General features: G+C 43.8%; 1 protein-coding gene across 3 annotated transcripts in view; it reads right to left on the bottom strand.

Annotated features, from left to right (window-relative positions):
- Positions 1-13,158, bottom strand: part of HPSE (heparanase) — a 33,958-nt gene extending 20,800 nt beyond the window's left edge. Inside the window, exons 1-2 of one of the 3 annotated variants that reach the window (XM_027087560.1) lie at positions 12,836-13,158; positions 1,684-1,829 (exon numbers count right to left, since the gene is read on the bottom strand). In XM_027087560.1, coding sequence (XP_026943361.1) covers positions 1,684-1,829; positions 12,836-13,059 — 370 coding nt within the window. In that variant the 5' untranslated portion in view covers positions 13,060-13,158. The remainder of the gene's footprint in view (positions 1-1,683; positions 1,830-12,835) is intronic. The other 2 variants (XM_027087559.1, XM_027087558.1) reach the window with 2 other exon arrangements.
- Positions 13,159-13,428: the final 270 nt, after the last annotated feature.

Genomic DNA, 13,428 nt, shown 5'->3' on the forward strand with positions numbered 1-13,428 from the left:
TTATTTAGTTAGCTATTTATGTGACTAAAGCAGGATAATTGAGTTTCTGGTTGTTAAGTGTAACATCAGAGAAGGATATATTCTGCTATACATGTCAAATTTGCTGGCTAATCAATTACCACAAAAAAACAGCCAAAGGGCAGGTTTCTGAAGAAACACTGGACATATACTGGACATAGATACATTGGACATAACTTCAAGTTATTTAACAATTCAGAAGGCTCCTCAGAAACCTGAAATTACTAGAGAACCCACCGGAAAAAAACATAGTTCAGTTCTCTTAAGGTTCACTTTCAACATACATAGAAATTTGTTTTACATGGACTATATCTGCTTTATGGTGATTTCCTCTTGCCAAATGGTAGGACAGGAAATGTTGACTTTTATTCCTTCAAATTTGGTATCATCAAAGCTCCTGAGACCACAACATGTGTACTTGGAAAATCCACCACTATCCTATCAGGCAGACTGTGCTTCCTTATCACAAGACAGCAGGGCTGCTGGGGGCGGCTGTCAGGACTGGCTGACCCCCCACTGACTTCCTTTCTGGGAAGCTGCACATTCTGGCTCTCTGACAGCGGGTGCCTCATCTACCCCTGTGCTCACAAAGGATGTTTCTGAAGCACTTGGATAACCCCAGTGATCCCCCCTCCCTACAGGATGAAGAAAATTGATGAGCAAAGGACAGTTTCCTATCTAAATTTATGGGACCTTTTGAATGCATATGACTGGTGAGAAAGGGCCAGGTCTAAACATATTCCAACGTGTTACACTAAGAAAACTCTCCTGCGTTTTTCTTTTTTTCTAATCACTATTCTATCAATTGGCACTGTTATTAATGGTTCTAAACACTTCCTAACTGCAGAAAATAAACAGAAGGAAATATGTAATATATAAAATAATAAAATATTGTTCATTTTTATATATCATAATTCACTATTGTAATTCAATGATGTACATGGTTCTTTAATAACTGTTAAGATAATGATTTAGCTTCCATTTGATGTCTGTATAGCACTTATGAAAGACACAGGGCAAATCCTCGTGGCGCCCCAGGGTGTTTCTCAGATGAAGCCCACAGACTCCCAATATCAGAATCACCTGAGGAGCCTGCTAAACTTGTAACCTAAGTTTGGAGCCCAAGAATCCAAATATTCAAACTCACCCCAGGTGATTATGTCTAGTCAATAAAGTTTGAGAACCACTGCCCAACAAGTCAAGTCTTGAAATCCATTCTTAGAAGCAGAGCATATCTCCATGTCCCCTTATTACACCTTTCATCCACATTTTTTGGAATAAATGGGTCTTGATCAGTGCTGTGTCTTGAGCAGGAAATACTCTTTTTGTTTTGGTGCATTTCTACCCACAGGCCCCTCTAGGCAGCTCTGTCCTTTTAGCTACAATCATTGTTCTGTTTACACCACAATTAACTCTCCCCTGCCCCAATGTTGTGTCCAGCACACCATCCCCCCTGCCCCAATGTCTCACATTCATGAAAACATCAGGAGGAGGAAACCTGCCCACCACTTCCTCTTTTTGTATAGGTGCCTCCACGGGTCCACTGGGAGCCCTTCATCTCTTATTAATTGTTAGATGTGAGCAATAGCTCTCCTCTGAGAATGCCCACGAGTGACTCAAGTTATCAAGTTAACTCAGATATATGGTTAATCTTTAAAGTTTCACCCTGGTTGACTTGAGATTGCCAGTAACTTCTCTCTTCAAAGGTTGGTTCCTTCTTGGGATCAAAAATGAGAAAGTCCGTCTTCGTGCCACCAAATCTCAGGTATGCGGGAGACAAACCTCTGGCCAAGGTACGAAGCTTTGAAGAACTGTTATAAAGACAAGCAAGAAATTAAAATTATTTTTTCCAAGACAATGCAGTCAAACAGATTTACTCCCTTCTCTCTTGGTGGACCCATTTCCTAATAGCTGTACAGGCCCTGGAGGGAGAAATATCGCTCTAACAGGGACATCGTCTCAATTGGAATCTTCCTAATTGCAAGACTGCTCTTCTAGGCACCTGAGAAAACTTGGAGCTCTGACTCGGGCAAGAGCTTATATTTCAACTTGACAAGCAGGATAATGTTCAGTACTTTCAAAAAATTCATAACCTTTTGTGATTCATGGAGGAAAAGAGGTGAGAGAGTGGAAAGATGACTCTGTTTCTTTGAAAAATAGATTGTCTTCAAAAATTTATGTTCCCAGAGAAGTTCATAAATGATTGGGAGTCCTCTTCATCTCCTTAACCAAGCCCCACCTCCACCCCAAGGAAAACCTTCCTTTTAAATTTAAGTCAAATGACTTAGAACGATGTAAGATTCTAATTCCTACCCACCTAGGACACTTCCAATTCAAGCAATTCTAAATGCGTATGTCATCAAGCCCAAAATGCTCCTGATAGGTGCCTATTATGCACTCAGAATGGTACAGAATGCTATAGAATGGAATTAGAATGATTTATAATTCCTTCTCTCAGAGAGATGAAGATGTCATGAATATTTAAGTGAACAAAACTAAAAAAAACAGAAGACCCAGGTAACGGGGACACTTGCCATGTATTTCTGAAGCCTCACATATGTGATCCTGGCTTCAGTGCTCTCTGGAAAGCTCTTAAAACACATGGAACCAATGCTGTGCATTCTCAAAATGGCCCAGTTAATTAGTTTACATTTGGGTTTATTTCAAATTGGAAAATCATGCCAGGAGGACTATCTAATTGACAGTATTTGTTGACATCTTAGGAACTGAAGACAGGACCTAAAATTTAAAATTTCAATGCATGCTCCTGCTTTAACTATATATAGTGCTATGTAAAATTTCTGTAAGATTTCTTTATTTTTGCTTAGGAAAGAGAAATTAAAAGGTGGAAATTGACCAAAGGATAAGTGTCTTGCGTTAAAAACTTCAGTGATTCCTCCTCACCATTTTTTTTGTTTGTAACATGAAAGCATTTACAGTACTACCTAGGCACTTTTGCCTTCATGAACCTCTTCCACTATAAAAAAATTTTTTTAATTATATTTTGTGATGATATTCATGGAAAGACAAATATGTTAACATTATATATTAAAACATTTTCGAGGGCCCCTGAACCTATTGTGGGTCCTGGCATGAGGAGACGTAGCACAAAGTGAGACTTCAGGGATGTTATCAACATGGAATTGACTGAACTACCTGACAGCACCAAAGAACTCTGGGAAGGATGGCATCTGCCAGGAAATCCTCAGAACCTCTTGAAGATAAATGGGAATGTTCGCTTGAACTGAGGAAGGATTCAGAAGAAAGCCATTTCCACTATGCTATGAACCCAAATAAAACTAAACTGTAGGGACTTCCCTGGTGATTCAGTGGTTAAGATTCCAATGCAGGGGGCACGGGTTCAATCCCTGGTTGGGGCACTAAGATCCCATATGCTTCAAGCATGGCCAAAAGAATAAATAAATAAACTGTAGGAAGGGGGAATAGCACATTATTGTTTAATGGGTACAGAGTTTCAGTTTGGGAACATGAAAAAGTTCTAAGATGGCTGGTGGTGATGGCTGCACAACAATGTGAATACACTTAATGCCAGGGAACTCTGCACTTTAAATAACCACAACTTTTACTATTAAAGGAACAACCTGTAGACATAGTATGATTTCAACAATGAAAATAATATATATATAGAAGGAGATAACAGGAGTCATAATTATGTGGTGAAATGGATGGTAGACTCTTTCTTATTGCTTTTATGTATTTTTCACATTTTCTATAAACACATAATTTTTTTTTTTTTGTGGTACGCGGGCCTCTCACTGTTGTGGCCTCTCCTGTTGCGGAGCACAGGCTCCAGACGCACAGGCTCAGCGGCCATGGCTCAAGGGCCCAGCCGCTCCGGGGCATGTGGGATCTTCCTGGACCGGGGCACGAACCCGCATCCCCTGCATCAGCAGGCAGACTCTCAACCATTGCGCCACCAGGGAAGCCCAATAAGCACATAATATTTTAATTCGTACAAGGTGACTCTGTGTGTGTGTGTGTTTCTGTCATTTTAAGAATAGGTGAAAAAAACAAGAGTTACTTAAAGGAGACATAGTCATCCATTAATTTATTCAATAAGTATTCATTGTAGGCGCACTCTGTGTCAGGCATTATGTTAGTTGCTGGGGCTACAATGGCAAAAAAGCCACAGGCAGCTGCTGTTCTCATATAATTTATAGTCCAGTGATTATATATATATATATATATATATATATATAAACAAGTAAATAGGCAATTCCAAAACAATGCTATCAGAACATACAAAGGGGATCTTAACCCAGACTTTGTCCTAGAGGTAGGAGGTGGTTAGAGGTTTTCCAGGGGCAAGCGTCTTCACTGTTAGATGTTCAAAAGGAAAAAATTTTATCCAGATCGAAGATAGTGAGGTGAGATTGAAGAAAGTGTTCCAGGTGTAGAGAAAAGTCTGTGCAAACAACAGAGGTAGAAGAAGGGAATATGGCACCACCGAAGAGCTGACAGGTGTGGCGAGAGCCTAGAGATTGGGGACAGTAAGGTGCTGGGAGAAGATAGACTAGAGAGGCAAGCAGGACCATATCATGGAGGGCTTGTAAGCCACCATGTCCAGGAGTTCCAATTTTATATCAAGGCAGTGGGGAGCCATGGAAGGATTTAAAGCAGTGGAGTGCCCGCACCAGACTTTTATTGTAGAAAAGAATCTCAGGCTTCAGTGTAAATAACCGAATAGAAGGACCAAGACTGTGGTCACATTAATGTAGACAAAAAGTGATGGGCTGAGGTAAGGTAAAAACAGTGGGGATGAAGAGAGGGATAAATTCAAGATACATGTGGAGACACAAATACTAGATTTGGTGTTTAACTGGATGTTGGAGAAGAGTCCAAGATCACCCCTGGGAAGCATCTGGAAGATGGTAATATCATTTGCTGAGATGAAGAATAGGTGATAGACTGGAGATAGGGAGGAAGATGGGGGCAGGGCACAGTGCTGTAGAATTTGAGATGCCAGTAAAAGCCAAAAAACATTGCCATTAGGCCCTTGGCCACGTGTGCCTGGAGCTCAGAAGACACATAAAGGCGAGGTGTAGAATGGAGAGTCCTCAGTCTAGAAGTCAGTGACTAGTGAATCCCTAGCCCACAGGTGCAGAGATGTGGCCCTAAAACTGATACAAGGAACTTTCCCAGAGTCACTCTGGGATGGCCCTGTTCCACTGCTTTTGTCCAGGCACCGATTCTGGTCCTCAATTTTGATTTTGATTGTGTTTGATGATAGAGGAAGCTCATTTAGATTTGTGTAACTGGTATCTGTAAGTAATTGAGACAGGAGAGACTGGCGCTGTCTGGGAAAGGAAGGGTAAGTGAGCAGCAGGAAGGAGCTGTGGTATCACAAGATGTGTGTCTGTGCACGACCTTGCTCAGATGCCTGAGGATCAGAGCCTGATTCCCAGAAGGCATGACTGTACCACCTCGGGTCACTCTCGACCACATTACCCTGCCTTTATGTTCTTCACAGCGTTCACCACTCTCTGAAATTAGCTTCCTTTTTTGTTGATTTGGTTTACTATCTATCCCCACCCCTGAGCTAAGCTCTGTGAAAGCAGGGACTCTGTATGGCTCATCAGAATCTCCTCAGCACCTAGATAAGTACCTGGCCCACAGCTGGTGCTTAATAAATATTCATCAAGTGAATGAACAGTTAAGTCCAGCCTGATGAAAGGGCAAGTGGGTCCAGACAAAGACTGTTTTCTGAACAAAATTAAAACCCAGTGCTACGGCTCCTGCCAAGTAAAGGAAATCACATGTTTCAAAGTATTGGTATGAAGGACTTTTTTGTCTCCTTTGTAATGGAATATTTTCTTGTTTTGAGATACAATTTTGATGCCCTCTGACAAAAACCAGATTTAAAACAGCTGCAAACTTTTCATAAAAACAAAATTGATCAAAGGTACAGTATTTCTATCATATACAGTGAAAAGAAAGGGGGGGAAATCCACTGGCATCAGCACTGCCACCACAACGACGTGGAAATAACAAAAGAACACGTAAAAGCAGCTGCAGATATTCCATTTCTGGAACAGTTTGTTAGGGGAAAGAAACGTCTGCAGGTATTTTTATTTTACCTTAAGTGTAAAAATAAGTTGCTTATCTCTGACACAAAAGCAGAGATGAGTTGGAGCCACCCTGCACTGACTCGTACCAGCTTGTGAGAGCCAACTGTTTCGTTCTGAGAACCAGCTGTTAAACTGTTGGCAGTTTGAAGTCAGCCATGGTGGGGATATTTATACTACTGAAATCAGAAAAAAACATAAATCAGTCTCCTCTCCTCCCAGAGAGCCAGTCGTGAAACATTTTCTGGCACACCACTGCATGAACAGTAATTCAAGCCACGGAAGTGGGTGAAACCACTCAGATTATGTGAAGTAAAAAAGAAGGCCTAGGTCAGAAGTCTGAGGAACATCAACACTGAAGATAAGCTAGAAGAAGAGGTGGAGAAGAACTGTTAGAGAGATTGGGGAAATCCCCAGAAATGGAAGTGACACAGGGATGAGTGTTTCCATTGTCAACCTTGTCAAATGCTTCTGGGAAACTGTATTGGTTTGCTAGGGCTGTAGTAACAAAGTACCACAAACTGAGTGGCTTAAACAGTGGAAATTTATTGTCTTATAGTTCTGGAGGCTAGAAGTCTGAAATCAAGGTGTTGGCAAGGCCATACTCCCTCTGCAGGTGCTGGGGGAAGACCTGCTCCAGGCCTTTTTCCCAACTTCGGGTAGTTCCTTGTAGCAGTGTAACTCCAATCTGCACAGGGTGTTCTCTGTGTATGTCTGTCTCCAAATTTCCCCTTTTTATAAGCTCATCAGTCATATAGGATTGGGGCCCACTCCATTCCATTCTGACCAATTCTTAACTAGTTATGTCTGTAATGACACTATTTCCAAATAAGGTCACAGACTGAGGTACCAGGGGTTAGGACTTCAGCATATGAATTTGGAGGGGACACCCAGACATTCAACCCATAATAGAGACAAATAAGATAAGGATTGAAAGGTAGTCATTGGATTTCACAATAAAAGGTCACTGATGATGTGGGAGAGATTGATTTTATGACACGATGATGGGGACATCATGAGGATGGACTAAGGAAGGCATGGTTAGTAAGAAAGGCTGCAAAGGAGAGGAGAAAGAGGGTGGTGAATGCAGAGACACACGTGCTGGGAGGTATTTGAGATGGGAAAGACTTGAGGATGTTTCTATGCTGAGAAGAAGGAAGGATCCAACAAAAAGGGAGAGGTTAAAGATACTGGAGAGAGAAGAATCTCTCTAGATGATTGCTAGAGCAAAGTCCTTGGGGAGGGGACAGGATCCACAGCAGACCTAGAAGAACTGGGCTGAGAAGAGAGAAAGGAAAAAAGCTAGAGGTAGCCATGCTGTCTGCAGGATCGACTGCAGGAAGAAAAGGAAGTTCCTATCTAGCGACTTCATTTTCTTTGGGAAAGAGAAATGTGGTCATAGACTAAGAGTGATGAAGTGGAAGTGGGATCAGAGTTTTGAAGGAAGTGGAGAACAAGAGAGGCCAGAAAAGGAGTGTTAAGGAGTAGCATTAAAGGCCAAGTAAGTCTGGAGGCCAGGAATTTACAGCACGACATCAATCCATGTCACTGGGAGATTCCCCTCTGCCCCCAAGAGCGTAACAGCCCTGCTATGCAGGGTGGCCACTAAGACTGGAAGCAGAGGCAAATACCTATAAGTGGCTTATTAATATGTATGACAGTACATGATTAGATAATATTTTCCATTTCCAGACTTTATGGCCACCTTATAGATTCCAAAGAGGGAAAATATAGTTAGACTAAGCTAGGTTTGGGTTTTAGCAAGAAGAAAAATGGGGCAGGAGTTTGGGGAATATTATCATAAAAATGATTCATGTGATAAATCAAGAAGCCCAAATCAGATATGGAAGAAGTAAAAGGAAGAGGCTGTTCAGTGGAGGTACTTAAAAAATAGTTGTGGTGGGATCCACAAAGTAAAAAAAAGCTAAGAGGGTAAGGAGTACAGTCCAAGAATTGGAGATTTTAAGATTTCAGATGTTGAAAGGTTCTTAGTGATGGAAAGAGTCAAGGCATGGCCATGGCATCAGGTGGTTGAAATGGAGTGAAATGGTGTGTTCTAGGAAGCTGCCCGCCGCCCCCAGAAAAGTGCCCTGTTTTTTGCATTTGCCAATTTCCATGGTGTAAATATTCCCATCAAGGCTGATTTCAAGATAATGGTGTTGATGTCACTGAATATGGAGTTGGGAAGAAATGCACACATTTCACCAGCTGGTGGAAACTGGCTCCAGTAAAACACTGAGTGAAGATTATTAGAAAACGTGGGTGTGAGGAAACTGAGAGACAGTATTCAAGTGGACTTGAATTCATCTAGGATGATGGTGGGACGTGGGAGTGCAGAGGAGACTGTGAGATCGATGTGGATCTTCAGTCAATAATGAGGAGTGAATAAGAGGGGAGCAGAGTTCGGTCGCAAGGAGCGTAGGAGGAGAGCCAGACGTGGAGATAGCAAACCTCACCCTGGATCAGGACAGTCATCTCTAGCAGGCATCAAGTTATCCAAACTGAGTGTTTTACACACTTTGCATAGATTATTTCACTTAATGCCCAAACAACCCAAAGAGGTAGGTGTCATTATTACCCTCATTTTACAGACAAGGAACCTGAACAAAAGCAGGCTAGGTAATTTGCCCAAGGTAACAAGCCAATGGGGATTTGAACCACAGCAATCTGGAGTTCAAACCAGTGGGCAATTATCTAGAAGCTACACTGGGGAATGGGGGAGGGCTGCAGTGTGGGAGAATGCACAGCTTCTACTCCAAAGGGCTACTTCAGAGAAGTAGTTGCATCTACTTCTCCACTTGGGTCTTCAAAAGAAGAGCCAAGTTTTAGCTAGGGCAAAGAGGAGGCCAGAATATTCTCCAGGGAAAATGGAGCAGGGTTACCATTGCAAAGGGCTCTAGGCTGCACAATGAAAGACTTTGTGGAGGAAGGAAACAGTGAGCGCTGCTCAACCAGGGGGAAGCGCAGAGTCTCAGGGGTCAGAAACTATGAGCCTATGGCTTGTTGATTGTTCTCAGTTTTCTGTTTCTCTGGCTGTGGTTCTTTCTCTCAGCAACAGGCACAAAGAGGGCCTGAGGTTATTTCCAACATTGCTTATCAAAACATGCATTTGACATTGATAATAAGTGCTTTTCTAATATGGAAAGCAACTTTGTCCATGAAGATGCAGGAATCTGATTATTGAAAGTTACTAATAATAAATATTTATCAAATTGGCAAGAAGGGATGAACTTTGCTGAAATAAAATAGGCAAATCCTTATGAAATGCAAGCACAGCTGCATTATCACTGCAATCGCTGTGTAGCATCACCGTTTTTGCTCTGTGATTTCTACCACTGACTCGGCGCTCTAATTTTTACCTTGGATTAGTGAACAGTGCTTGTATTGAAATGTGGCTGCACTGCCAAGGCAGTAACCACATGCAGCTTGAAATGTGCCTAGTCTGAACTGAGATGTGCTGGGAATATAAAACATACACCAGACTTTGAAGACTTGGTTTGAAAAAGAATGTAAAATATCTGATTAATATTTTGTGTTGATTACATGTTGAATGATAGTAATTTGGATATTTGGTGTTTAGTAAAATATATTATTAAAATTAATTTTACCTGTTTCTGTTTTCCCTTTTTTAATATGGCTACTAGAAAACTTTAAATTACATTATGTGGCCTACTCATGAGGCCCACATTCTATTTCTGTTTAGCCCTGCTGGTCTCTGTCCTCCCATCTTTGAGGGCCAGGGCCCCTTGGGAGCTCTGCATGTAGTTGGGTTTAGGAAGTTTTTGACTGGGTTGATGAGTTACCTCCAGGAAGAGGGCAAACTGAAAAGATGCTCCTTTCTGATTCCAGATTGTTCTACCATTGGCATTTAAGTTCTGTGTACTCCATGTTCTTTAACTGCAAATGTGGGGGAAAAAAAAAACAAACCCAAAACACATCTGTTTGCCACCATGGGAAACCAGAACCGTGCCATCTGACTGAATTTGCTTAGGCCTCTTTTGAAGTACCGTAGCGATATGGGCCATGATTCTCCTGTTCTCAAGACAGTGCTTCTTTTCATTACATCAGTGTCTCAATTTATTTCCAGACAATCTTTTTCTACCATTCCTCCTCTGCTGCCTTTAAAAAATATGAACTACTTTATTTTCTTTTTGTGTACTCGTGTGTCTACAATTAGCATCTGGCTTCAAATTCTGTTCCTTCATGTCATAGTTGGCTGACCATGGGCAAGTTGTTGAATCTCCCTAGGCCTCAATCTCTTCATTTTAAAAATGGGGATGATGACAGTACTGACCTCACAGTTTTGTAGCAAGGACTAAATGAATTAGTGCCTAGGAGATGCTTAGAACAGGGCCTGGCCTATGACAGCGGTTCAATTAGTGCCAGCTATTTTTATAATCCTTCCCTTCTTAGTACTTCAGCTTTCATCTGCTCAGCTCTTGCCATCTTCACCCAAGCAGCTTCACTCTTGAGGAACTGAAATACAACAATGCCCATCTGACTCTCCGCTCCTGTGATAGATGATAAGCCCTGTGTTGTCTTTTGAGATGGAAGCTAAATATTCTGTCTTCTGAGATGGCCAGGTCACTTTGGGCACTGTGACAGCCATCCTGGGGAGATGGACCCTCAAACCCTAATTCAGAAGCTCCGTCTCAGGTGAGAAGGGGAGGGAGCTCATTCCTCTTTGAGCTGCAGTCCTTAAGGTCTCAGATGAGAACTGTGTGGATGCCTCTGGGGAGTAGGCATGGAAAACAGCTTCTGCTCAGGGAAGGGACCTGGAGGGGTCAGGAGCCAGCCCTGGAGAGAAGCCCATATGAACAGGAATACATTGTATTTTGTAAACAAACAGTCTTATTGATTGCATGCCATGCTTTTTTGGTTTCATTATCCTCCAGCCTTTAACAAAAAGGTGGAGACCAGGGGGGAAGAAAGAGTGCTATGGGAAATTAAGAGATGTGTTTCAGAAGAATGGAAGTTCTGTGTGTGTTTGGGGATGGGGAGCATTGCTATCAAGTTGGTTAGCTTGCCTGCAGGGTGATCAGGCCTGGACCCCAAAAGTCATACTGTAGGTTTTTTATTTTGGACTTGTGTCTCCAGGAAGGGATACCCAAACTCTCCTCCTTGGGGAGGGGTAGGGTATATGCTGGCTGCAGCAGCAGAAAAGGGCTTAAGTTCTCACATTTCAAGAAGTACGTGAAGTACTTCTCACATTCAATAAATGGTCATTTACTTAATCTTTCTGTTTGCAGTAAGGCACCTCACACCCTCTCTTCCCCTATCACCACCACCCCCCACCCCCATCCCAAGCTAGGCCTGGGGTCCTCAGATATGGAGCCCTCTAGTTCAGTGTTTCACCAGAATAATCCTTCTGTCTCTCAGCCAGCTTCTGCCTGATATCAGCTCACTTTCCATAAGGGAAAGGGGAAAAAGTGGGAACTCCTTTCCACCAGGAAATTCTTCCTTTCTTGCCACATGGGGAAAGATAGAGGTTAACTACCATTGAAAGAAATGCACAGAGAACTGATGAATTGTTAGCAAATACTCACCAATTTCCAGGAAGAAGCAATTAACAAATTTTGAGCACTGTCAAACACTAAGTGCTTATTTATTATCTCATCCAATGCTCATAGCAATTCTACAGGAAGGTTTTAGAAGTTCCATTCTACAGTTGAAGAAATCGAGGCTTGGAGCTGCCAAGCAACCTGTAAAAACCAAGCCACCGGTTTGGACAGAGCTGGGAACCAAGGCTGGTCTCACTGCCAATCTCGCAACCTTAGACTATCTGCTTTTATTTGCAAAGGAAGTGACTGAAATTAGCAATAGCAGCTGAAGGTGTGGGCACAGAAAGCCCAGCCTGTAGGTGTTTGGCAATGGCAGGATTCGAGTTGTTTGTGCTGGTTGAGGTATGGTCATCTCTGGAGGCTCTCATGACCTAGATGAGTGGCCTAGATGACCTGGGTCTGTCCCTGTGGCGCCCTGTCTTGGAATCAGCCTGCACTCATGGGCAGGGGCCAGTGAACCTGCACTAGGCTCAGTCTTTCTCAAGTGAGAAAAAAAATTACAGCTAGTAAAGCAGCGCCACATCTTGCACATCTCTTGGAGAGAGAGCTTTTTATTAAGGCTCTGTAAGTCACTGAAATAGTCTTCCAGGTCTCACTGATGTGATATTAAAAAAATTTTTAAAGAGCGTAGTATGGGAAATCTGTGTACCTTGTGCTCAATTTTGCTGTGAACGTAAAACTGCTTTTTAAAAGTCTTATTATAGAATAAGTAAGCTTATTCTCCTTTGTGGCCTTTTCCTTCCCCCACCCCTCCCCCAAGGAAAAAGTTGTTTTTTTCCTTTAACCTTACTAACAGAGTTTAAGAGACTGAAGCCTGGCGCACAGTGTTACTTGTCCTACAAGGTGCAGCAAATTCAAATGCTCAAAGCCCTCCAGGTGCACTTGCCGGGCCCCCTCCTTCCGGCGAGTTTCTGGGGCAGATGGGAAGTTTCTTTCCTCAGTTTCCCCTAATACCTGGCCTTTAGTTGGCACTCAGGCAACACTTGCTGAATGAATGAAGGCAGAAAACAAGGGTTTGGGGGACCTGCAGGGTGTGGGCTGGGGAGAAAAAGAGAGAGAGAGAGACAGAGATGAGAAGGTCCCGGAGTATAGAGAAGAGAGCGGCCGGCAGGGCGGGCGTGATGTCAGCAGGGCAGGAGAGAGGACAAGGGCCCGCAGGCCCGCACTTACCCCAGGAAGGTGAGGAACCGCGGGTCCGTGGCCAGATTGGCGTCGATGGTGAAGGACAGGAACGCGGGACTCACCAGATGCACTGGCCGCTCGGTGGAGAAAACCAGCACCACGACGTCCTCAGCTGGCGCGAGTTCCGCCAGGGCGCCCGGGGAGCAGGGACACAGCGGCCCCAGGAGCAGCAGCAGCCGCAGCGGCAGCCCGGGCTTCCAGCTCAGCAGCATCTCGGGCTCACCTGGCGGCCCCACCCGCCAGGGGTGCGCAGCGACCGTCGAGACCCGGCGCACTTCCTCCTGCCCGGCCACAGCGTCCTTCTCTCCTTTCCGCCGCCCTCTCACTCCTCACCCCTCCCACTGCTCCCTCTCCACCCGCCCCGCCTCCCCGCTCGCTCCCACCTCCTTTCGCGCTTTCCCCTCGGCGGTGGTCACGTCCACTTAAGAAACCACCCACACCTATTTAAAGGGTGAGGACGTGGCTAGGATCCAAGCGCCCGGGAGGCCTGGGGAGGGAGCTCCCGGGGAGGAGCGCTGGGCATCCCGGATCGCCTTCCTGAAGCACAATGTCCGGTGAGCGCTGGTGAGAACGCCAGTGGT

Source organism: Aethalodelphis obliquidens, unplaced genomic scaffold (genome assembly GCF_003676395.1).
Source record: "Aethalodelphis obliquidens isolate GAN/ISIS:26980383/991018 unplaced genomic scaffold, ASM367639v1 scaffold59, whole genome shotgun sequence".
Taxonomy (NCBI): Eukaryota; Metazoa; Chordata; class Mammalia; order Artiodactyla; family Delphinidae; genus Aethalodelphis; species Aethalodelphis obliquidens.